This window comes from Lithobates pipiens, unplaced genomic scaffold (genome assembly GCF_037356315.1).
Source record: "Lithobates pipiens isolate NorthernLeopardFrog02 unplaced genomic scaffold, aLitPip1_a1.2 Scaffold_8, whole genome shotgun sequence".
Taxonomy (NCBI): Eukaryota; Metazoa; Chordata; class Amphibia; order Anura; family Ranidae; genus Lithobates; species Lithobates pipiens.
The window spans coordinates 682,528,316-682,554,763 of NW_027507903.1; the positions used below are offsets into that span (position 1 = coordinate 682,528,316).

At 44.3% G+C, this 26,448-nt stretch overlaps 1 protein-coding gene across 2 annotated transcripts in view; it reads right to left on the reverse strand.

Annotated features, from left to right (window-relative positions):
* The window catches only part of LOC143962127 (mucosal pentraxin-like), an 86,346-nt gene extending 61,326 nt beyond the window's left edge, over positions 1-25,020 (reverse strand). For both annotated transcript variants that reach the window (XM_077471453.1, XM_077471452.1), the window contains exons 1-3: positions 24,853-25,020; positions 14,329-14,390; positions 1,884-2,504 (exon numbers count right to left, since the gene is read on the reverse strand). In XM_077471453.1, coding sequence (XP_077327579.1) covers positions 1,884-2,504; positions 14,329-14,386 — 679 coding nt within the window. In that variant the 5' untranslated portion in view covers positions 14,387-14,390; positions 24,853-25,020. The remainder of the gene's footprint in view (positions 1-1,883; positions 2,505-14,328; positions 14,391-24,852) is intronic.
* Between the last annotated feature and the right edge of the window lie 1,428 nt (positions 25,021-26,448).

Consider the following 26,448-nt stretch of genomic DNA (forward strand, 5'->3'; position numbering starts at 1 on the left):
ATTCCTCAGTCGTTTCTTAATTTGCTTCAGGCGTTTGCTATTCTAGTTAGCATTATGGGTAAAGGGCTCCGGAGAATTGCTCCGCTTTTTTTTGCTATCTGGATGCGATCGGGGAAGCTTATCGCAATTATGAGGGTCACCCATAAAGCACCCTCCCCATGTCGAGAACATACAACCTGGTATGGTCCGGGGGGGGGGGCGTTTGCTAACCCCCCTATCCTGTCCTCCAGTCTGCTTGCTTGGATAAGGGTTTGTTATGGATTTTGGGGGGGAACCCACACCATTTTTTTTTCATTTTGCCGTGGAGTTCTCCTTAAAATCCCTGGGGAGGGGGGGACCTTGATTTTTATCTATTTTAACACATTACAGCTTACAAAACTTAATTTTTTTTTTTTTGCATTAAAGCATGTCCCCTGGGGCAGGACCCAGGTCCCCATACAAGTTTTATGGCAATAACTTATATAAGCCTTTAAAATGAACACTTTTGATTTTTCATGTTCGTGTCCCATAGACTTTAAAGTGGTTGTAAACCCTTACAAGCTTTTTACTACAGGTAAGAACATAATAAGGCTTAATTGTAGCTACTGTGGATATCTCCTAAACCTGAAACGGTCATCGGCACATGCGCACTGAAGCAACAGCTCATTCGTGTCGCTGCTACAACTGACGTTCTGTTACCGCAGGAGTGACGTCATCATGGCTCCGGCCAATCACAGCCCATGATACCCCGAAATAACTCTGGGAGCAATGTCGCCGGCCAGAGCAGTGTGTGAGGACTTTGATCTAAGGTGAGTATTTCATAATGAGCTAGTATGCTATGCATACTAGCTCATTATGCCTTTGTCTTGCACGTTTTCTTTTTTGTAGTGGGTTTACAACCTCTTTAATAGGGTTTGCATGTTTGCACAATTCTTTTTCCTTTTTGCATGTTCTAGTGTGAACTGAACAGGGGGGTGTTTGGCCCATCCCTAGCCCTCACCTGAGCCACCTCTGTATGGTTGAAACACACAGAACATGTCTCCACCCTGCTTCCCCCTCCCTCCTTATTGGCTGTGATTGACCACTACAACCAATATATCCTGCTGCTGTGTCTCAGCCAATGAGCTTCTACTCTTGTGCATGTTGCTGTATCGGGATCAGGCTCAGATGAGTATAAGGGAGGGGTTGAGGCAGGTAGCTGGACACTAAAGGTAAAAATGAATGCATGAAGGTAAAAAACCTTTGGCCCTTAGATCCACATTAAAGAGGAAGTAAACCCTGATGGGTTTACTTCCTCTTTAATTCCCTGCAAAGGTAAAGCATAATGGACTACTGTGCATCACATCGCATCGCATAGTAGTCCATTATGTGTCACTTACCTGGCACAGGAGCCAGCGAAGTCACCGCTGTCCCCTTGTGTACGGAGCCTCCATCTTCTTGGTGGGTCTCACTGCTCCGACGCTGTCATTCGACGGAGGCATGATGACGTCACTCCCGCGCATGCGCACAGGAGCCGCCACTCGTGGCATATCGCCGTTAACAGCGGCGCGCTCAGTGCGCCGTAGACAGCGGTGCCTGTCTTTTGTCAAATGTCTCCTAAACCGTGTAGGTTTAGGAGATATTTCTTGGACCTACAGGTAAGCCTTAATCTAGGCTTACCTGTAGGTCAAAGTGGTTTGTAAGGTGTAGAGTATTTAAAAATACTCAGTAAAAGGAAAAGTTATGAGCTGCAAATGATAATTCTGTTAGACACAAAAGGTAATAGACTTTCACATATAATTGTCACAGTCACCTCTCACTGCTGATGTGCATGGTACATAAAGTCTTCTTCATTGTAATTCTGTACTGAAAGTTGGAGGATCTTAATAATTAATAAGGTGTATATAGTAAGATGATAGACTTACGTTGAGGTGACGGCTTGACGTGAACCCTCCCTTTAATTTTATAGTGCAAGCTATTCCAATTAATGGCATTTCCATGGAGTTCACCAGAGAGGACCTTTTGGATGTCTTCTGGAGTCAGGGCGTAATCCCACATGTGGACGTCACTTATCTCACCAACCAATGACTGAGAAGCATCAAACCCTCCCCCATAAGAATCTCGGTTCTGTCCCAGAACAATACTGCTTTCAGAATTGATATAATAAGCATCACAATAAGATTGCGTCATGTATTCCCTTTGGGAGGCAAGCTTTCCATTGAGCCAAAGATTGATGGCCCCTGTATAGCTGGAGTCCCAGGTCACACAGATGTGCCTCCAGTAAAAAGCCTCTGAGAACGCTGTAAAAACAGCCGTTGCATTGTTTATGAATACCCGATAGTTGTACGGAGGCTTGAAGAAGATATGAAAGGCATCTGCGTATCTTGGAGTAGCCATAGAGAACAAAGAATGGGGACGGGAAAGTTCACTGTAGGAACGTAGACAGACGCTGACTTTCTGCAATGTAATTTCTGTAATTGTAGGTCTTAGAATAACATGAGAAGTGTTGGTTTCTTTGGGGAAGAAGAAGACTTTACCCTCCAAGTCTAGGGAAGAAAACAGAAAAAAATTATTACTGATACTTATCAAATCTTTGGGTCCAAAACAAAAAAAGTCAGAATTTATATATGAATGCCAGAATCTAAAATAAAAGATACACTGATAAATCTTAGAAAGATAATTATATCTATTTTTCTTTATGCATAAATATGTAGTTTTTAGATCCTGAACCGTGTGTTTATTTGTTGCCTCTGTTCTGGTATTGTGGTAGGTGGAGTCGGTGCTCTTTTAATACCAGCTATGGGTAGGATGTGGTAGCTCAGGTATGAGAACAGGTCACCGATGACCAACACCATGTAGGCTTGTGGCCTGTGTACCTGAGTGGAAGAGAGAGCCCTCTGCAGGGCTGGACTGCCATGACCAGCGTAGTTCAGAGGTACCCAACCTGCCTCTTACTGCTGTACCACTTGTACTCCAACATTCCCATTTCTTACCCTTCTAAAATGATGAGACCACACCTTAATTTTGGAGTATAAATGGCCATAGCAGCCTATTTATTATTCACACCATATAAATAACTCCAATATCAAATATATACCAAAATATCACCTCCGTAACAACTTGTTTAACTCCAGTCTGTTGGTCTTTGACGGCACCCCCGAACTCCAACACATATTCCACCAATACACTGCGGGACCTTTTTCCACACGATAGGCCTCCAGCGGATAATCAGCTCGGAGACAACCCCCTTCCCGCAGTGCAACCATTACAGTATTCCAGCTAACCTTTCGCTGGAATACACCGGAGGGGCACATACTACCGATGAGCCCCCCACCCCTTTCCATCACATATGTTTACTGCCACCGTCAAAGACCAACAAAACACCACCAATCCACAGCTGCCATGACGACCATCTGCCATGCTCCTGAAAGAAAGAAAACACATAAACCAACAAACACAGACAACATATAGGGAGGGCGGGTGGGAAAAACTGCCTCCTCCTTTCTTTCTCCACAACTTTCTGTTCCCCAGCCCAGCGCCGCCTCCTCCTTATATATTACCACTCCCCCTTGGACTTTACTCACTGTCCCCTCTCCTCTTATCTCTTCATATTAACCCATGCATTGTCTCCCCTAAACACATGGTCATGCCCGGGCCCTGCACTACTTTTTATTTTCTGTCTTTTACGTTCCGGGCCTCACTGGAGGAGTAGTTATGGCAGGGGTGCCCAACCAGTGGCCCGCGGAGCCCTCTGATGTGGCCCGTGACCTCCTTCTGTGGGATGGCAGATTGGCAAGCCCAGATCATGGGTTACCGACCCACCATCCCAGAGCATCTGTGTTGTTAATGAAGCCGGCAAAACAAGCGGCTGTGGAGCAGAGCTGTATAAGCTGATGCTTCCTGTATAGCGCCATCTCTTGCCACAGGCGGAGTGATACCAAATGCACGCTGCCATGGACAGCAACAGCAGGCAATACCTGAATGGAAGACTGTTATTAAAGGTCAATTTATTACTAAAATTGTAGTGTATATATGGGCATATCTTTGCAGTGGTTACTGGGCTGCTTTCAAACTGATCCGCAGATGCAGTGCACCTTCAGGTTACCTGCACTGAGGCATAGACTTCTGTTATTACCTGTGGGTTTGGTGAGCTTTCAGAAAGTGCATCACACCTGCAGGATATAATAGAAGTCTATGGCAAAGTGTAGCTAACCCGCAGGAAAGACACAGATACACTGCACTGCATTAGTGTGAAAGGCTCCTTTCACACAATCGGTCTGACCCAATCGGACCCTCCATTCACCTCTATGAAACGGCAGATGTAAACAGATTTGTGTCCATTTAAAACCGCCTACCTCCAATCTGATTCGGTAAAAAAAACAAAAACAGAAGGGATCAATCCCCTTCTGTCTGGGTGGATCAGATCAGAGGACCCATAGAGTAGAGTGGGCTGTGTCCATGCCCGCTCTGCATGGACCTATCATCCGCCTGCTCTTTCATTTGCGGCCCGCGACCGGTTACCAAGTCGCTTAAGTGGCCCTCTCTGTTCAAAAGGTTGGGCACCCCTGAGTTTTGGACTCACAATGGAGAAGGGGGAAAGCTTGGTTTTTGTAAGTATCAGGGCCTGAGACTGAGGGTATCAGGGTCCACATCTAAACCTGGGAGCTCTGCAGTATCTGGCTGTAGCCTTTCTTGCTGTTCCACTTGAGATACTAGGTAGCTGCCTGCCTGATTCTTTCGACAACATTGTCTTGTATCTTGTTTCTGGCAAACCTTTAACTCTTTGCTCCTTGGGCGTGGCCTGGCACCAGAGCATGATGGCAGCATAGAAGGAGAGCTCCGCCATCCAGAATAGCCTTTAATCAGTGGGAAGACCTTGGGAAACAAACAGAGAAGATGGCTGGGAGAAGCCAGTTTGCCACTGGAGCCGTCCACCCAGCTGAGCAAACACATTCTGGCAATGTTCCGCACACAGCACACTGACTCACAGGCCGCATCTCAAGCCGCGGGCCGTAGTGTGAGTCGCGCTGCTGCCACCGACCCTTTGGACACCTCTCCTCCAGGTATGGGCGCTTCACATCCCTCTCCTCTCCTGTGCCTGGCCGACCTCCAGCAGGTGGCCATTGATATTAAAAGCTCCCTGTTTGCAGTGATAACAGACTTAAAAAGTGACATAAGAGCTGTTGCATCTAAGTTAGAGCACGTGGAAGCGGTCGCCATGACACACGGAGCGGCCACCCAGCAAGTATAACGTGCCTCCACTGTACAAGCACAACACCTCATAGATATGCATAGACACATGGAGGACCTAGTTAACAGAGGCTGCAGACGCAACCTACGTATCAGAGGGATACCAGAGTCGTTAGAGGGCCTCCAGTTGCAAGCTGCAGTTTGGGCAATCTTTAACGCACTCCTGGGCAGGCTGCCCGATGCCCCAGTTGAGATGGAGAGGTGTCACAGCACGTTTAGACCTAGAGGCAGAGACACTGACCCACCAAGAGATGCTGTATGTTGCTTAGTAAACTTTATCAAGAAAGAGGAAATACTGCGATTAGCCCACAATCATGCTAATATGGAAAATGAAGGAGTGCGCATCCAGATATTCCAAGACCTGCGCCCTCTCCTTCAAGTCCTGGGGGAACGACATATCCCTTACCACTGGAAGTTTCCCTTTTGTCTCCAAGCCACTACTGGAAATCGCACAGCATTGCTGAGAACACCAGGAGATCTCCAGCAATTTTGTGACACCCTCAACATCCTGGCGATCAGTGTTCCTGACTGATATGGTGCATTTCTACAACCTAATCCCTGGATCCCTTCCCAACCTGCTGAAACCCCAAGGTCGCAAAGAAGCAGACAAAGGCGCTGCGAAACTTCAGATGGCACCCCGCCAAGAATGCGTGAAGACTCGGAGATGGATGAGAGCCCACGAGTCTCTCCATCTTCCGTGCATCTTCATGACTGAACAGTCCTGCGATGCAATATATTTGGTGCGGTAAGCTGGTCCCTTGATTCCCATGTATTTGCCACAACTTCTTTATAGGTAATGCCTGTCGCTTTTGCCCATTTGAGTTCCCTTATGCCTTGGTATGCAAACTCTTCGCTCCTCCCTTGAATTTCCTATTTAAGCAATGTTTCTGCACTTTCCTGTATCCTATCTGGACCAGCTTGGCGGAAACTGCTGTGCAATGCAGGTCTCTTACAAGCTTACATTTCCCACCATCTCAGTTCATTAATAAAGAGGATTAATTTTACTTTCAAATGTTTTCCTGACATTTTAAAGGGTAAGTTCACCTTTACAGATATATAAAAAAAAAAAAGTACATTTGCTATTTTTTTATTAGAAGCCTGTAAAGCATTGCACCCGTCATTGGCAGATCACAGGTGCAATGCCAGACTCCTGCAGGCTGTGAGTGTATCTGTCTGCTCATACTTTGTAAAGGCAGGCACTTGTTGAATGACGGGAAGGATCAATGAACTACCTAGAGAGCTCACCAGCACCCTGATAGTTCATTGAGAAGGCAGTTGGAAGTTGTAGTTCTCCCATTTACAGAACTCTGTGAATGAATGACACGGCTGGGTGGCCAAAACCCTGTCACAAAGGGGGCTGGGGGGGAGGGGGGGTTGGATGTGGGCTGCTGCATCAGTAGCATGTTACATGCTACACCCTGAATATGAGTGTTACATACAGTGGTGTGAAAAAGTGTTTGCCCCCTTCCTCATTTCCTGTTCCTTTGCATGTTTGTCACACTTAAGTGTTTCGGAACATCAAACCAATTTAAACAATAGTCAAGGACAACACAAGTAAACACAAAATGCAATTTGTAAATGAAGGTGTTTATTATTAAAGGTGAAAAAAAATCCAAACCATCATGGCCCTGTGTGAAAAAGTGATTGCCCCCTAAACCTAATAACTGGTTGGGCCACCCTTAGCAGCAACAACTGCAACCAAGCGTTTGCGATAACGTGCAATGAGGCTTTTACAGCGTCCTGGAGGAATTTTGGCCCACTCATCTTTGCAGAATTGTCCTAATTCAGTTACATTAGAGGGTTTTCGAGCATGAACGGCCTTTTTAAGGTCATACCACAACATCTCAATAGGATTCAGGTCAGGACTTTGGCTAGGCCACTCCAAAGTCTTCATTTTGTTTTTCTTCAGCCATTCGGTGGTGGACTTGCTGGTGTGTTTAGGATCATTGTCCTGCTGCAGAACCCAAGTTCGTTTCAGCTTGAGTACACGAACAGATGGTCGGACATTCTCCTTCAGGATCTCTTGGTAGACAGCAGAATTCATAGTTCCTTTTATCACGGCAAGTCTTCCAGGTCCTGAAGCAGCAAAACAGCCCCAGACCATCACACTACCACCACCATATTTTACTGTTGGTATAATGTTCTTTTTATGAAATGCAGTGTTCCTTCTACGCCAGATATACTTGGACACACACCTTCCAAAGAGTTCCACTTTTGTCTCATCGGTCCACAGAATGTTGTCCCAAAATTCTTGGGGATCATCAAGATGTGTTGTGGAGAAATTGAGACGAGCTTTGATGTTCTTTTTGCTTAGCAGTGGTTTTCTCCTTGGAACTCTGCCATGCAGGCCATTTTTGCCCAGTCTTTTCCTGATGGTGGAGGCATGAACGCTGACCTTAACTGAGGCAAGTGAGGCCTGCAGTTCCTTGGACGTTGTTGTGGGGTCTTTTGTGACCTCTTGGATGAGTCGTCGCTGCGCTCTTGGGGTAATTTTGGGCGGCCGGCCACTCCTGGGAAGGTTCACCACTGTTCCATGTCTTCGCCATTTGTGGATAATGGCTCTCACTGTGGTTCGCTGGATTCCCAAAGCTTTGGAAATGGCTTTATAACCCTTTCCAGACTGATAGATCTCAATTACTTTCTTTCTCAATTGTTCCTGAATTTCTTTGGGTCTCGGCATGATGTGTAGCTTTTAAGGATCTTCTGGTGGACCTTACTGTGTCAAGCAGCTCCTATTTAAGTGATGCCTTGATTGTGAACAGGTGTGGCAATAATCAGGCCTGGGTGTGGCTAGAGAAATTGAACTCAGGTGTGGACAACCACAGTTATAGTATGTTTTAACAAGGGGGGCAATCACTTTTTCACACAGGGCCATGATGGTTTGGATTTTTTTTCACCTTTAATAATAAACACCTTCATTTACAAATTGCATTTTGTGTTTACTTGTGTTGTCCTTGACTATTGTTTAAATTGGTTTGATGTTCCGAAACACTTAAGTGTGACAAACATGCAAAGGAACAGGAAATGAGGAAGGGGGCAAACACTTTTTCACACCACTGTATAACATGTTATAAAAGGTGACTTAATCCATTTAGATAAGGTGTAAGGTATAGAGGTACTAACACTACCAGGCACTGCATATAAACTGTTTGCCTTGATTATTAACCTCCTCCCACCCGCACTATAGCCGAATAACAGCTACAGCGCGGGCCTTAATTGTATGATGTCTTTCCGTGCATGAGCTGCCTGCGTGCCCACCTACCAGTGCCCACAAAGCCACCTACCTTTTCCCAACAGTGCCAACTATCAATGCCCACCAGTTCTGAGAATCAATGCCCATCAGTGCCTCATCATCGGTGACTGCCTATCAGTCTCACCTACCAGTGCCACACCAGTGCCCATCAGTGCCACCCATCAGTGAGCATCAGTGCCCATCAGTGCCACCTATCAGTGCCACCTATCAGGGCCCTTCAGTGCTGCCCATTAGTGCTGCCCATTAGTGCCACCCATCAGTGCCACCTATCAGTGCCCATCGGTGCCGTCTATCAGTGCAGCCTCATCAGCACACTTCAATGAAGGAGAAAAAGGACCTGTTTTCAAAATTGTATAACAGTTTATTCTTTCTTTTTTTTTAGCAAAAAATAAAAAACCCAGAAGTGATTAAATGCCACCAAAAGAAAGCTCTATTTGTGTGAAAAGAAATATAAAAATGTAATTTGGGTACAGCGTTGCATGACCGCGCAATTGTCATTCAAAGTGTGAGAGCGCTGAAAGCTGAAAATTGGTCTGGGCAGAAAGGGGGTTTAAGTGCCCGGTAAGCAAGTGGTTAAAGCCCAACTGCAGACATACAGTATCATAGCGAATATTACATTTTTTTTGTGGGGGTTGGGCTTTAATTATTAGTAATAATGATATGAGTACATTTCTTTAGTACGTTAACGTTTGTAAGTTCCAAAAAAAACTTGAAGGCGGCATCCACACCTGAGCATGGGCGTTTACAGACCATTTAAGTCAGGTTCACATCTCTGCGTGTCGGCAACGCGTGCAATTTCGCATGATTTCCTGGCACACAGGGAGAAATGCTCCCTTTAGCAGATAGGTGGTGGTGCTATTGATTGTTAATGGTCCATGCATCTCTTTACCGCATATCTTGTGCATAAGGCAGTCTATTGAAATTAATGGACTGCCCTACACATGGCACACTCAAACGCACCCGCCTTTGGTTGCAACCTGTAGCTGTGAATCAAGCAATAAGAACCTTATTTTTTATATGTTTTTGTCCTTTTTTAGGTGTATTAGGTGTCTGTGGACAGACGCGTTCTATGATAAGTAACAAAACCTCCAGCAGCACTAAATGCCCATTCGGAAAACACGGTGGATGCAGGGCAGCCCAGCAGCTCAGTTGCATACTGGGCAAGTCCTGGCCAGTGGTCTATTCTCATGACCTAGTAAGCCAGTTGATCGTTGACTGGAAAGCTCTCCATCTCTGTTTTTTTGCCTAGATAACCGTCCATCATGTGATGCAGATGCTACCGATGGGATGTGGAAGCTGAGAGCCCTGGGCGGCAAGGACTAAAAAAATTGAGAAATGCATCATATAGGCGCCCGCCTTCTCCGCCGCTCCTCTCTTGACTGACAGAAGCCTCAAAACAATGTTTTCCTCAATACTGTAACCTACCAGAAAAGCATTAGATAAACTCCTCTTTAAGGTGACCTCAAGAGATTTCATCTTCTGAACTCTCTGTGGGGATGGGGTGAGTTCTGAAACTTTCTCCTTATACTGGTGGTCAAGCAGGGTTGCCAACCAATAGTGATCCTTCTCCTTTACACCACATTTTCTTGGATCCTTTCTCAGGCTTTGAAGCATGATGGAGCCCATGCACCACAAATTTGTGGAGGCACGAGAAGCAGACTACTCTGGGTCACTAAGGATTACAGTATCTGGAACTGCCTCCTACCAGCCACGTACTACTCCCAAGGGTTCTGGGGATGGAAAATCATCTCTTACTGTTTGACGTATGTCTTCCTCTGCTTCAATGCCTCAGAAACTGCCCAAATCCTCCTCCTCCTCTCTCTCCTCTTGTATGTTCTGTGGCATAGGAACAATGGTGTCTGCATTAAGTGGGCCTCGAGAAGAAAGGAAATCCTTCTCTTCCTCCCACTATTCTGCCTCGAGTGACCTGTCCATAATGCCACGCAGAGTCTGCTCTAGCAGGAACACAACAGGGATTGTGTTACTTATGCATGCACTGTCACTGCTCACCATCCTGGTGGCCTCCTCAAATGGTGACAGTACAGTGCATGCATTCTTTATGAGCAGCCATTGGCGTGGGGAAAAAAAGCCTTGCCAGCCTGAGCCTGTCGTTGTGCCATACTCACACAGATACTCATTGACGACTCTCTGCTGCATAGGCAGCTGCTGCAGCATTGCCAAAGTCTAGTTCCACCTGATGGGCATGTCACAAATCAGGCGGTTTATGGGCAGGTGGAATTGAGGTTCATAGGACAATCCAGCAGAGGAGGGCATGGAGGAGGAGGGGATAAACTTGCAATAACACACAGAAATAGATGACGTTAAACTTGCAGTAATGCACAGAAATATATGGCATTGAACTTTCAGTAATGCGATGAAATATACGGCGCTAAACTTGCAGTAATGCACAAAACTATATGGAGTTAAACTTCCAGTAATGCAATGAAATATACAGCATTAAATTTGCAGTAACACAATGAAATATATGGCATTAAACTTGCAGTAATGTACAGAACTATATAGCGTTAAACTTGCAGTAATGCAATGAAATATACAGAGTTAAACTTGCAGTAACGCAGTGAAATATACAGCATTAAACTTGCAGTAACGGACAGAACTATATGACATTAAACTTGCAGTAACGCAATGAAATATAAGGGAATTAAACTTCCAGTAATGCAATGAAATATATGACATTAAACTTGCAGTGACGCAATGAAATATATGGTGTTAAACTTGCAGTAATGCACAGAACTATATGGCGTTAAATGTACAGTAATGCAATGAAATATACAGCGTTAAACTTGCACTAACACAATGAAATATATGGCTTTAAACTTGCAGTAACACAATGAAATATACAGCATTAAACTTGCAGTAACGCACAGAACTATATGGCATTTATCTTGCAGTAACATAATGAAATATACAGTGTTAAACTTGCAGTAATGCAAGAAATATACGGCATTAAACTTGCAGTAATGGACAGAATTATATGTCATTAAGCTTGCAGTAACGCAATTAAATATATGGCATTAAACTTGCAGTAACGCAATGAAATATACAGCATTAAACTTGCAGTAATGCAATGACATATACGGCGTTAAACTTGCAATAATGCAATGAAATATAAGTCGTTAACTTGCAGTAACGCAATGAAATATACAGCATTAAACTTGCAGTAATGCAATGACATATACAGCGTTAAACTTGCAATAATGCAATGAAATATAAGTCGTTAACTTGCAGTTAGGGATGAGCTTCGTGTTCGAGTCGAACATACGTTCGACTTGAACATCGGCTGTTCGCCCGTTCGGCGAATTCCGAACGTTATGGGCCGTTCGCACCAAATTCGTGTGGTGCTCACGGCCCACAATGCACTGCGATGGCGCAGTGCATTGCTGGCTCATGATTGGCCAAGCATGCACTGTGACCCCGCATGCTTGGCCAATCACAGCGCCGGCAGCGAGGAGAGCCATGATTGGCCACAGGCAGGATGCCTGTGGCCAATCATAGCTCAGACTGTGTAGTACACGCCCCACACTATATAAGGCCGCCAGCGCGGCGCCCTTGTGTAGTGTGTTGGCATCTGTAGCAGTTAGTGGGTGTTCTGTGTACCTTCAACACAGTATACACCGATCGTTATCGGCCGATTTTTCGTTCTTGCTCTTCTGTAGTGGTTGTTGTCTGCGTGCCCTGACCGCAGTATACACCGCTATATTCACCTATATATCTAGCGATATATCTATCTTTTATAATAGAGCTGTCAGTCAGTGTTAGGAGATTGTGCGTGCTGTCTGCGTGCTCTGAACGCAGTATACACCGCTATATCCACCTATCTAGCTAAATATCTTGCTCGTTTTAAATAGAGCTCTCAGTCAGTGTTAGGAGATTGTGCATGCTGTCTGCGTGCTCTGAACGCAGTATACACCGCTATATCCACCTATATAGCTAAATATCTTGCTCGCTTTAAATAGAGCTCTCAGTCAGTTTTAGGAGATTGTGCGTGCTGTCTGCATGCTTTGAAAAAGACGGACGGCACAACAAATTATACAGGGGTGATAACCCTTCCATATGTTTTCCAAAAAGCTTAAAAATAGTTTTTTTGACTGGAGCTACACTTTAAAAATGTACCAGTTGAAAATTACAAACAGATTCTACTTAACACAACAAACCTACACAGTCCCTGTCTTGTTTGCACCGCCTGTATACTGCTGTTCTGAGTATATAGGGCCTGGGGGCCACACGTATTTCCTTTTTTTAATATGGGTACGGGGATTCCCCTTAATATGCGTACAAGACCCAAAGGGGCTGGTAATGGGCAGGGAGGGCTACCCATGCCATTTTTCTCAATGATTTTCAACCATATTGCAGGAACCAGATATAACATTAAAACCGCAAGCAGCTTTAAATGACGTTATATCCGTTAAATGTCATTTTGTGCAGGGACTGTTCTAAACACCGGAAACACGTGGCACTTCACAGGCATACTACAGACACCCCCCAGGCACCATATTTAAAGGAATATTTCACTTTTTTTTTTTCATTTTAATCGTCATTAAAATCAGTGCTCCCGCCAAAACGGCCGTTTTTAAAAGTTTTTTTTGCAGTGACCCATGTCCCCTGGGGCAGGAGCCAGGTCCCCAAACCCTTTTTAGGACAGTATCTTGCATATTAGCCGTTAAAATTAACACTTTTAATTTCAAACGTTCGAGTCCCATAGACTTCAATGGGGTTCTAACGTTCGTACGAATTTGGGGTCCGTTTGAAAGTTCTGGTGCGAACCGAACCGGGGGGTGTTCGGCTCATCCCTACTTACAGTAATGCAATGAAATATATGGCGTTAAACTTGCATTAATGTAATGAAATATACGACGTTAAACTTGCAAAAGAATTCAGGTCATGACTCAGACCTCACCCAGCCCCCCACTCTCCAATGGAACCCAGATGAGTGGACAGCACTTTGAACACTATGTTCAAATACAAATCTGGTGATCAAGGTTGCGGACAAAGGGGGGGACATTGTTTTGATGAATCGTACTGGGTATCTTAAAATGTGCCAACGTATACTAGGCAATATGCAATGGTATACCCCAATCCCTGGAGTTATTATGGAAAAAGACAAAAGGAGATTATTTGACATCTTGAACTGTGCCTTGGCGAGGAAGCTCATTGACAAGTAGACAATGGAGTATCTTAAAGTTGATTTTCCTAAGGTACCAGTTTTCTATGTGTTACCAAAGATCCACAAATCATTGGACGATCCTTCTTGATGTCCAATTATCTTGGGGGTGAGTTCACTCACCAAGAAAATTAGTGAGTATGTCGATAGAATCTTACAGTCCTTTGTGGGGAATCATTTCTCATATGTCAAGGACACGTCTCACCTGCTTACACTATTACATAATTTGACTTTACCAGAGGGTACCCTTTTAGTTACATTGGACATTGAGGCCCTTTATTCCTCCATACCCCACGAAAAAGGTTTACAAACCATTAAGAAAATCTTGGACAGCAGATCACTGGACAAAAGAGCTCACAACAAGTCTATTGCCGAATTAATGGAGTTTTTGTTACAGAACAATAAATTCCTTTTTGACGGCAAGTCCTACCGTCAGGCCCAAGGCATGGCCTTGGGCACTAAATGACCTCACCCAGCTCTCCAATGGAACACAGAGATCTAAGGGTCATAATTCAGTAGCTAGAGCTGGGTGGGTGTGGAGCGGGAGCGAAGCTCTTCCTTGTGGAACCTCTTTAAATAAAGGAGAAATGGAAAAGCAGAGGAGAGTTTGAATAGCAGAGAAGATGGAATATTACAAGCTACTTATTTCCACTAGCAGTAAGTGTATGTAGGTTCTACCACCTACCTTCCTGTGCAAGAGACACGGGGACCACCAACAGCAACACCAGCACACTCAGCTCCATCTCCCTGAGAACATACAAACACAAAAGAGAAATAATTCATCTCTGCTCAACATTTGTTGGTAGAAACAGACAAAAGTTTTAAGGCCAAATGTATCTGGACCCTGTCTTCAATTAGTGGTCACATACATCACAACTAGAGAGGAGCTAAATGTTCAGTCCAAACATAAGTCTGAAAACATCTTGTTCCATCGCTTCTCTCATGCTGAATGACAGGTCTGGCTGATGACAGCTGATATATTATACCAAGGGGTGTGGCTTCCAGGGTGACAACGTTGACCATATATGGGCATGAGAATATTTTATCAATGATGTCACGGGATCCCAGTTACATCATTGACCATATATGGTCATGCCCAAATATAGTCAATGACATTCTTGAGGAGATGCAGACCCTTTGATTATAACCCCTGTCATCCTCTGGACCCGTCATTCGTGTCCCTCCACCTTATTTACTCTGAATGACAGGTCTGGCTGATGAAAGGGATATATACAAAGCGACTGGGTCTCTTGGTTTATGTTATTGACCATATATGGGCATAACTATATTTGCTCACTGCCATCTCAGGATACCAGTAACATCAGTGACCATATATTAAAATGTCCAAATTAGGTCAATGATGTCATCATGGTAACCCAGCCCCTTATGTTTACAACCCATGTCATCCTCCAGACCCATCATTCAGCACAAGGGATGTGACAAACAAGATGTGTGTCGGCGGACAGCATTTTTTTTTTCTTTCTGCAGTTCAGTGGGTGTTGGACTTTATGATTGATGTGGATCTATCTATTAATTAAATGACTTGCCAAAGTCAATGTCTTTTATATACTCTTTACATTTTGCTTGTGAAAGAGTAGAAGTACAATGTACTCCTAACTTATTCACATGGGGGGAGCAGTATCTGGGGGCCTCGTCAGGACCTGGGTCACCTGGTGGTGGCACTGTGGTTCCCAGAGCTGAAGGGTTTCAGTGGCCACCAGTGGCTGTTTCCCAGCAGCCAGCATCAGATGGAGTCTAACTATTGCGTTCTTCTGACTGCTGGGAGAACTGTGCCCTTCAGCTCTGGGAACCGTAGTGCCACCAACAGGTGATCCAGGTATTGACAATAACATGACAGCGAAGAAAAACTTGACAGCGAAGCAAAACGAAGAAAAATCAACAACTTAACTATAATACACTATATATAATGGGGGGGAGGGGAGCTCCCATAAATAGGACATGAGCAGGACTGGGACTGGGAACAAGGGGAGCAGAGATGGGGAGATGGGGTAACAGGATACATAATAAGGCATGGATCAAGATAATCAGCAAGCAGTTATAAGGCTAACACTATAATTACATAGTTACATAGTATGTGAGGTTGAAAAAAGACACAAGTCCATCAAGTCCAACATATGTGTGTGATTATATATCAGTATTACATTGTATATCAATGTATGTTGTGGTCATTCAGGTGATTATCGAATAGTTTTTTTAAACTGTTGATGCTCCCTGCTGAGACCACCACCTGTGGAAGGAAATTCCACATCCTTGCCGCTCTTACAGTAAAGAACCCTCTATGTAGTTTAAGGTTAAACCCTTTTTTCTTTTAATTTTAATGAGTGGCCACGTGTCTTGTTAAACTCCCTTCTGCAAAAAAGTTGTATCCCTATTGTGGGGTCACCAGTACGGTATTTGTTTATTGTGGGGTCACCAGCACGGTATTTATATAATGAAATCATATCCCCTCTCAAGCGTCTCTTCTCCACAGAGAATAAGTTCAATGCTCGCAACCTTTCCTCATAACATAATATCCTCCAGACCCTTTATTAGCTTAGTTACCCTTCTTTGTACTCGATCCATTTCCAGTACATCCTTCCTGAGGACCGGGGCCCATAACTGGACAGCATACTCCAGGTGAGGCCGGACCGGAGTCTTGTAGAGCGGAAGAATTATTGCTTTATCTCTGGAGTTGATTCCCTTTTTAATGCCAATATTCTGTTTGCTTTGTTAGCAGCAGCTTGGCATTGCTGAGCCCATCATCTACTAGGACCCCCAGGTCCTTTTCTATCCTGGATACCCCCAGAGTAGGGATGAGCCGAACACCCCCCTGTTCGGTTCGCACCAGAACCTGCGAACAGACCTAAACTTCGTGTGAACTTTAGAACCCTATTAAAGTCTATGGGAATCGAACGTTCACAATCTAAAGTGCTAATTTTAAAGGCTAATATGCAAGTTACTGTCCTAAAAAGTGTTTGGGGACCCGGGTCCTGCCCCAGGGGACATGTATCAATGCTAAAAAAAACGTTTTAAAAACTGCCTTTTTTCAGGAGCAGTGATTTTAATAATGATTAAAGTGACACAATAAAAGTGTAATATTCCTTTAAATTTCGTAGCTGGGGGGTATCTATAGTATGCCTGTGAAGGGGCGCATGTTTCCCGTGCTTAGAACTGTCCCTGCACAAAGTGTCATTTGTGCAGGAAAAAAAGTATTTTAAAATCACTTGCGGCTAAATTGTCGGCTCCCCGTAATACAGAGAACACTCAATGAGTGTTCTCTGTATTAGCCGACAATTCATTCATTCATTAAAAAAAATAAAAAATAAAAAAAAAGCGCGGAGGTTCCCCTAAATTTAATTACCAGGCCCTTCAGGTCTGGTATGGATATTAAGGGGAACCCCGTGTCAAATTAAAAAAAAAAATTTGATGTGGTGGCCCCCCTAAATATCCATACCAGACCCTTCAGGTCTGGTATGGATATTAATGGGAACCCCGCATCAAAATAAAAATAAAAATTGACGTGGGGGTCCCCCTAAAAATCCATACCAGACCCTTTATCCGAGCACGCAATCTGACAGGCCGCAGGAAAAGAGGGGGGGACGAGAGAGCACCTCCCCCTGAACCATACCAGGCCACATGCCCTCAACATTGGGAGGATGCTTTGGGTGACCCCTCAAAGCACCTTGTCCCCATGTTGATGTGGAGAAGGGCCTCATCCCCACAACCCTGAGCGGTGCTTGTGGGGGTCTGCGGGCGGGGGGCTTATCAGAATCTGGAAGCCCCCTTTAACAAGGGGACCCCCAGATCCCGGCCACCCCCCTGTTTGAAATAGTAAGGGGGTACAAACGTACCCCTACCATTTCACAAAGAAAGTGTAAAAATGGTTAAATAAGACAACACACACTTTTGAAAAATTCCTTTATTCAAAATAAAAAAAAGATTCCAGCGGTGTTAATCCACTCTTGCTATCCAGCGACGGATCTCCGGGGTCCAGCGATGGATGATCATATCCAGCGACGGGGGATCTCTCAGTCCAGCGCGGTCCATACATCCGTCTTCTGTCTCCACTGCAGAGACACTGCAGGGATCCCAGCGCTGACATTTCTTATATTAGGAGGGAGGGGCCACCCGTCACCTGACCCCGCCCCCTCTGACGCTGGTGAGGAAAGCTATGGGGTTCCCCAGTGACGTATGGGTGACCCCGCCCCCCTCTGTTGTAACGCAGGTTTCCGTTACATCAGAGGGGGTCCCCCCTCTTTTCCTGCGGCCTGCCAGGTTGCGTGCTCGGATAAAGGGTCTGGTATGAATATTTAGGGGGACCCCCACATCAATTTTTTTTTTCATTTGATGCGGGGTTCCCCTTAATATCCATACCAGACCTGAAGGGCCTGGTAATTGAATTTAGGGGAATCCCCACGCTTTTTTATTTTTATTTTTATGAATGAATGAATGAATTCTTGGCTAATACAGAGAACACTCATTGAGTGTTCTCTGTATTACGGGAGCCGACATTATAGCCACAAGTGATTTTAAAATACTTTTTTTCCTGCACAAATGACACTTTGTGCAGGGACAGTTCTAAGCACGGGAAACATGCGCCCCTTCACAGGCATACTATAGACACCCCCCCAGGTACGACATTTAAAGGAATATTACACTTTTATTGTTTCACTTTAATCATTATTAAAATCACGTCTCCTGAAAAAACTTCCGGTTTTAAAACTTTTTTTTGCATTGATCCATGTCCCCTGGGGCAGGACCCAGGTCCCCAAACACTTTTTAGGACAGTAACTTTCATATTAGCCTTTAAAATTAGCACTTTAGATTTCTCCCATAGACTTGTATAGGGTGTTCCGGCTTTTCGAATTTGCCACGAACACCTCAAATTGTTCACTGTTCGCTGAATAGGCGAACAGGCAATGTTCGAGTCGAACATGAGTTTGACTCGAACTCGAAGCTCATCCCTACCCCAGAGGTCCCCCCCCCCCCCCCAGTGTATAGATTGCATTCATATTTTTGCCACCCAAATGCATTATTTAACATTTTTCTACATTGAACCTCGTTTGCCATGTAGTTGTCCACCCCATTCTTTTGTTCAGATCTTCTGGAAAGGTTTCCACATCCTGCAGAGAAATTATTGCCCTGCTTAGCTTAGTATCGTCAGCAGATACAGAGATTGAACTGCTTACCCCATCCCCATCCTCCAGGTCATTTATGAACAAAATAAATAGGATTGATCCCAGCACAGAACCCTGGGGGACCCCACTACCCACCCCTGATCATTCAGTGTACTCCCCATTTATCACCACCCTCTGAACTCGCCCTTGTAGCCAGTTTTCAATCCATGTACTCACCCTATGGTCCATGCCAACGGACCTTACTTTGTACAGTAAACGTTTATGGGGAACTGTGTCAAATGCATTTGCAAAATCCAGATACACCACGTTTACGGGCCTTCCTTTATCCAGATACACCACGTCTACGGGCCTTCCTTTATCTAGCACTGTTGAAAAGTCAAGGAAGGGATTATATACTGTACCTTCCCAGCAGCCAGCATCAAGTGGAGCCTACTTACTGGGATCTGCTGGGAGACACCTACTGGTGGTCACCGGAACTGTGCCTGGAACTGGAACTGTGCCTTTCAGCTCTGGTAACCATAGTGCCACCAGCAGGTGATCCAGGTCCTGACAGCCCCTCTTTTGAATGAATGAATGAATGAAATACTTGTATAGCGCACAATGCGAACTGAATCGCCTCTAGGCGCTGTGGCGAGCTTTGATCATCTGCTAAAAGAGGAAGGTCTTGACTTTTTTCTAAAAGCCAGGTGATTTTCTTCCAGGCGGATCTGGAAGGGGGCTTCCAGATTCTAATAAGCTCTCTCCCCACAGACCCCACAACCACCAGGCCAGTGTTGTGGGAAAGAGGCCCTTGTCTTTAACAATATGGGCACAAGGTGAAAACAGTGAGGTCCCCTTTGGCAAGGCACCCTCACCCCCTCTTTCTTAACCTACCATGCTCTGATAAGGGTCTGGTGTGGACCTCATGTTTTTATTTTTATTTTTATGTTTGCATGAGGTTCTCCGATAAAATACATACCAGGGAGGAACAAAAAGGAGTGATCACCTTTAGTGACATTGTCCAGCAATGTAGATTCATGTCAATCACAATGCCTGACAACCGCCCACACACCATAAGAAAAAAACAAAAACACCCATTAACACTTTTTCAGCAGAACAACGCTTGTGAGGACATGGAAAACGAATGTGGCACCTAATATATCTGAAGTGATGAGGCGTGTGGACTTGATATACTGTATACATAAAAATATATATATATAGCATACTAAATGGGTCAACACAAGAAATTTCAAAAGCATTGGGACTTGTGGTTAACCTATTTGAAAGATGAGACTTAGAGGCCAAACCCGGTCCATCAGTGACACCAATCAGTGTCCATTAGTGATGCCAGTCAGTGCCGCCTATCAGTGTCCATCAGTTTGGCATATTAGTGCCTCCTCATCAGTGCCACCTAATCAGTGCCCTTCAGTGGGACCTCATCAGCGCACATCAGTGAAGGAGAAAAATTACTTATTTACAAAATTTTTAGCAAAAAAAAACAGTGGTGATTAAAAACAACCAAAAGCAAGCTCTATTTGTGTAAAAAAAATATATAAAAATGTCATATGGGTACAGTGTTGCATGACTGTGTAATTGTCATTCAAAGTGTGACAGCGCTGACAGCAGAAAATTGACCTGGGCAGGAAGGGGGTGAAAGTGCCCGGTAGGCAAGTGGTTAACATCAGTGTGTTTGAGGTAGGATTAAAAAAAGCTCATAATGCGCACCATTGTTTCTGGGCCGTACTACAGAACATACTGTACAACAACTAACATCCCTCCACATATGTGGTATCACTGCAATAGTCAAGAGCAGGATCATTTATTTTTGGATTGTTCTTTGGTGGTAAGTTATGGTAATATCAAGAAATGTAAAGATTACATTTTTTTCCAGTATTTGGATCTCCCCCTCACCCCACCTTAACTTACCCGACCCTGATGGAGACCCAACAGGGTAGGGTTAGCATTGTTTACCTGTCATTCGGGTTTTGGTGGGCGGCGGGTTTGCAGGTTGGCATTCATCAAGATTGATGTTGGATCTACTTCAGGGGACATTTATAAATTTTTTCATAAAGGACTTGCCAAAAACTGGCTGTGGGTTTTTTTTTTTTTTTGCCCATTTTTTTGTCAAATGAGTAGGGGTACTATGTACCCAATGTAGAAGAAAACGAATTGCAGGGCGATGAGGTCAGTATCAAATAAAAAAAACAACACTTTATTAAAATAAGCACCACACTTACATTGAAGTTAACATGAAACACCATGGATGGGGAACACCTGAGACCAAGCAGCTGCGATCAGTGTGAGGCTGTAGGCATCTCAAACTAGCCAACTCAAAGTATGGATATTAACGGTGGCGTTCAAGGCTGCACATAAGAATGAGAGCTGTCAAAATGCCTGGTGGATGTCGGGAGAGGGGGTGTGCATGACGCGTTTCAGGGGACTTTGCTCTCTTCTTTAAATTTACTATGTACCCAATACTCATTAACATGGGATCTGGGGGCCCCCCTGTTAAAGAGGGCTTCCAAATTCCAATAATTCAACCCCCTCCCACCCTTACAACTACCAGGCCAGGGTTATGGGAGAGACCCTGGTTCTCATCATCATGGTGGCAAGATGCTTTGGGGGGGAGCCCCCCTTCCCCAAAGCCCCCCCATGTTGAGGACATATGGCCTGGTATGGTTCAGGAGGGGGGCACTAGCTTGTTCCCCCTTTCCTGGCATAACTGGATTTTGGGGGGCCCTATTTTATTCTTTTAAAAATTTTGTGGTCAGTTCACCTCAAAATCCAAACCAGAACTGACAGGCCTGGTATGGATTTGGGGGGGCACTCTGTTTTATGCTTTCTTCATTTTTTAATGCTGCACTTCTTCTTCTTTTATTCTTCTGTCAGCAGTGAATCTCTCTGACAGCAGATGAGTCATGGTTGGTAAGAATTTGGCAGCCACCCGCTCCTTAACAACCAGCTATTCCAAGTGACATTAAACAAATGCCGAAGATACGAAACTAATTATGAAAAAGAATCGGTTCAATTAACAAAATAATCCAAAATTACATTCTTCAATTAAAAAATGCATCTGAAACTAACAAAAATTTACGGCATGCACATGTCTATAAAGCATTCATATTCATATTTCATAACAGACGTACTCATAGTGACTGGAATCACAGAGCACTATGGGAGTCTATTTCCAGTATAAATTCTGTCTTCATACAACTTTGTCCCGGGTGTCTCACATTTTTTTAAATTTAAATCTAATTAAAGAAATGTGTCTGTCTTGGGAGGAAGCTGTGGGAAAACTTTTATAGATGGACCCCTATGGGTTTTCTAGAGACAGAGAAGAAGGTGCTTGCCTTCAGACTGTCTCTCTTTAATTGAATGTCAGGGAAATGGCCACAGGAGAACTGGCAATAGTGCCAGTACTGGTAATGGACGCTTATGCCGCATTGCCATGCACACTAGTGCCAGACGTGCGAACGAGCGTACGCAGGTCCACAATTGTTGTAAAGAGAGTCCCGGAGCAGAAGGAGAGAAAAGAATTAGCGCAGGGACGGCATGACAGGTGTGGACAGCACAGTCATGCTATTGGGAAAGAAAAATGTGTCCCCTTTAAGAAAAGGGCAGTGGCTGGAGCAGGGGAGGCACTTGGGTTAGGAAGCTAGGAGGAAGGAAGGGGAGTGACATCAGCAGTGAGTGGCGGTGGAGAAGATTCCCACCCACCCTCCCGAGTATGGTTCATTATAGTAGGGGCGGTAAGGAAAGCCTGTGGCAGTGGTTGGGTCTTTGGAGGAGGAGAATATGGATGTTATATGCATATATAACATGGTTGGTACCCATCTGTGGTATGGGGTTAACATGGTTGGTACCCATTTGTGGTATGGGATTAACATGGTGGTACCCATCTGTGGATGGGGTTATCAGGTACCTTCCAGTTAATGGGGTGGTTAACCTGGAAGGGGTAAAAGGTAGGTCACTGCAAGTGACCAGTGACGTGTGTTACCCTCGAATACCCCAAGAGGACATAAATTGGGTTAAGATTTATTTAAAATGTTATTTGTTTAAGTTTAAAGTAATTGTTAATAAAAGGCCGTCAAGGCCATTTACTCCAAAAATCTTGTCATGTCATTTGTGAGGGGGTTTGGATATTATGTTTAACGGGTGGCTTAACCGACTGTGGGTTAGGTCCTTCACATGTCATGTGTGAACTCGCATGCACGACTGTGCTAATTGGCAAACACACGTATGAGCAATGTGACAGGTGCTGTCACTTACTGGCCTATATAAGACTGCTGCTCATCACCTCACATCACATTGCTGGATTTTCGTCAGCCTTCCTGTGTTCCTGAGCCTCTGTGCATATTTTACTTGGATTTCCTGTTGTGACTCGGGTTGCTCCTCACCTGTCTGATCTGCTCTACTGGTTTGACCCCCTGGCTTGCTAAATTTACCGACTTTGCTGCTATCTCCAGTGTCTGATCCTGGCTTGCATAACAGAATTTACTACTGCTTCCTGTTCCTGGCCTGCCTATCTGTATTTGACCTTGGCTTGACCCTGTCCCTGCTACCTGCCTCTTCCTCCTGTTGTATCAACAGTGTTTGACTTCTGGCTTGGCTTCCACTACCGTCTCCTGCACACACCCTTACCAAGTGTTACTGAGGATTCCTAGAGACTTTGGCCCAGCTGTGTATCCTGCATTATCTGGTATATTTCAGGTGACCACAAGTGCTACTCTCCTGTACCCATCTGGCAACCTGTGCTTCTTTGCGCACTACACCTTCTGTACCATTTTCAGGGGTGTATTGCACTTAGCCACAAGGGAAGCCCTTTCTGCACTTCGGCCTTTGACCAGGTACGTGATATTGAACCTCTATTACTGTCTGACAAAAGTCAGGGAGGGAGGGGTTGGGATCTATTATTCAATTGGTGGTTTCATATGTTTGCCTTCTCATACTGCATCTAGCATCGGAATCTTGCTTGGTTTCCTCATGTAATTCCAATATATATCAGCATGGCAACCATCCTCTGGAGCAGTGGTCATCAAGCCTGTCCTCAGGACCCACTAACAGGCCAGGTTTTATGTATTACCTTGGTGAGATGCAGACTAGAATACTGAAATCACTGAGCAGCAAATGATATCACCTGTGATGTATTTCAGTTATCTTGCAAACCTGGCCTGTTAGTGGGCCCTGAGGACAGGCTTGATGACCACTGCTCTGGAGGACAGGGACTGGTGAGACTGGATATATCTATTCTCTACAATAAAGGCTAAGTTTTTAATTTAAATCCGATTAAAGCAATGTGTGAGTCTTGGGAGAACGCTGTGCGAAAAACCTTTATAGATGGATCCCTATGGGTTTTCTACAGACAGAGAGGAAGGTGCTTGCCTTCAGACTGTCTCTCTTTAATTGAATCTCTATTACTGTCTGAACAGGGAAGTCAGGGAAGGGGAGGGAGGGGTTGGGGTCTATTATTCAATTGGTGGTTTCTTATGTTTGCCTTTTCATGCTGCATCCAGCATCGGAATCTTGCTTAGTTTCCTCCTACAACTCTAATATGTACCGGACTGGTAACCACCCTCTGGAGTACAGGGACTAATGAGACTGGATCTATCTATTCTCTACAATAAAGGCTACATTTACATTTTCCATAAACTGGTCCATGCAGACAAGGGGCCCCGGTGGTTTAAAAAGCACTGTGTCATTTGTATATACATTGTGTAATGCAAATTTCATACCTGTAGGTCTTTTCCACCAACAGAGAAGCCCACATGAAATGCTCCCAATGTTTACGATCCTATGTCCTTGTCCAGGACAAAGCAAACATTGAGCACCCCCATCCCCTTAACATCACTTGCCTGATATAAAAGCCATCTTTGCACAGTGCTCTCTCTCCTCTCCTATCCCAGCAGTGTCTGAGCTCAGTGGTGACCTTCCTTCTAAGGGTGTTGTGTTCCTGACTGTCCTGACCTGACTTCTGGCTTTAATGTTGTTGGTCACTGATCAGAATCAAGAATTATTCAAATTTTTCTCATCTTCATCCATACTCCAGGGACAACCAAACTTATTCAGCTTAGTTCCCTGGCTTTGTTTGTTACCTGCGATCTCTGTGTACGGTGTGGTTGGTCTGGTTGAAGCCTTCTCCCTTTGTCCTGCCTCAGTCCTCAGAAGTTCCTCCTGGTAATGGTGAGATGAGAGGGTGGAAGGGTGTTATAAAGTTCCGTCCTCAATAATAACTCCTCCTCCGACCTCCAGCAGCGGGATTAGCATTTCTCAAAAACTGAAGAGCCTCATTGTTCACCACAAAAAGAGAAATTAAAATGTACACAATGTGTCTTGTAATCATAGTGACATATAATCTACTTTTATCTCTGGTCCCTCAATTATACAGCTCAGATATCTAATAATAAACACCCAAAAGAACTAGGGACTGACAGTGAAGGTCATAAAATATTAAAATAATCCACTTACATATTTACTCTGTGCGTACCGAATTTACTTTCCTGACAAGGCTTTCACAACGTGTCATGTATTTTCTTATACTGTTCCAAACACCTTAACTAAATGTAATTCTCCTATTGGTCCTGATTTCAGGGACCCCATAACTGAACAGATTTTAATACAGAAGTAGTACTGACAGATCAATAAATAGCAGCTGGCAAAAACAATTAGATAAATTGTGTGCCAAAATCAAAATCTACATTGCCGCCCTAAAAACTTGTGAATATTGTGAATCAAACATATACCGTAAGCTCCAATATGTTGAAAATAGGAATATTAGTCCCAAACAAGTGAATAATGTGATGAAAAGGATCCTATTGACTGGATGCTCTCAACACCAAAGTGGGCCACCACCACCACCACCACCACCACTTGAGTTTGTGTATCATTATACCATCGCCTCCAGTTATCCACATATGATCACCAAAACATCACATCCAATAACGCAAGGTCTTCAGCCATGACATACAAAGGGAATCTGGAAGGCCAACATAGTATACAAATTTTTATTGAACAAATGCTAGCTATTCACATTGATAAAAAAATAAAAAATAAAGTGCTTATCAGTATACACAGTCCCAGGATTCGATCTAGTCACCTCCTGGTTACAGCATGCATTGTGACGTCAAAAGCTCTTCCCTACGTGTTTTCATCATCATACTATGTTGGCCTTCCTGAATCTCTTTGTATATCACGGCTGAAGAGCTTGCGTTATTCAGGTGTGGTGTTTTGGTGATCATATGTAGAGGCCTGAAGGCGACACATGTTCCCCTACAGATGGTATGATACAAAAGCTTGTGTGACTTTTTTCATATAAAGAGTCCATTCGCTCCGGTAAGAGTCTTATACAGCGCCCTGAAAAAGTATTCATACCCCTTGAAATTTACCACATTTTGCCATGTTACAACCGGAAACGTAATTGTATTTTATTGGGATTTTATGTGATAGACCAACACAAAGTGGCACATAATTGTGAAGTGGAAGGAAAATGATATACGATACAAATAAATATGTGAAAAGTGTGGGGGGCATTTGTATGGTGCCCCCTGGAGTCAATACTTTGTAGAACCACCTTTTTCTACAAGTCTTTTGGGGATGTCTCTACCAGCTTTGCCAGGGCCATCTTTAATATTGATTGGACCCTGGGCAAACATTTTCTTGGGCCCCCCTTCCACACAATTTCGCTCTCCACA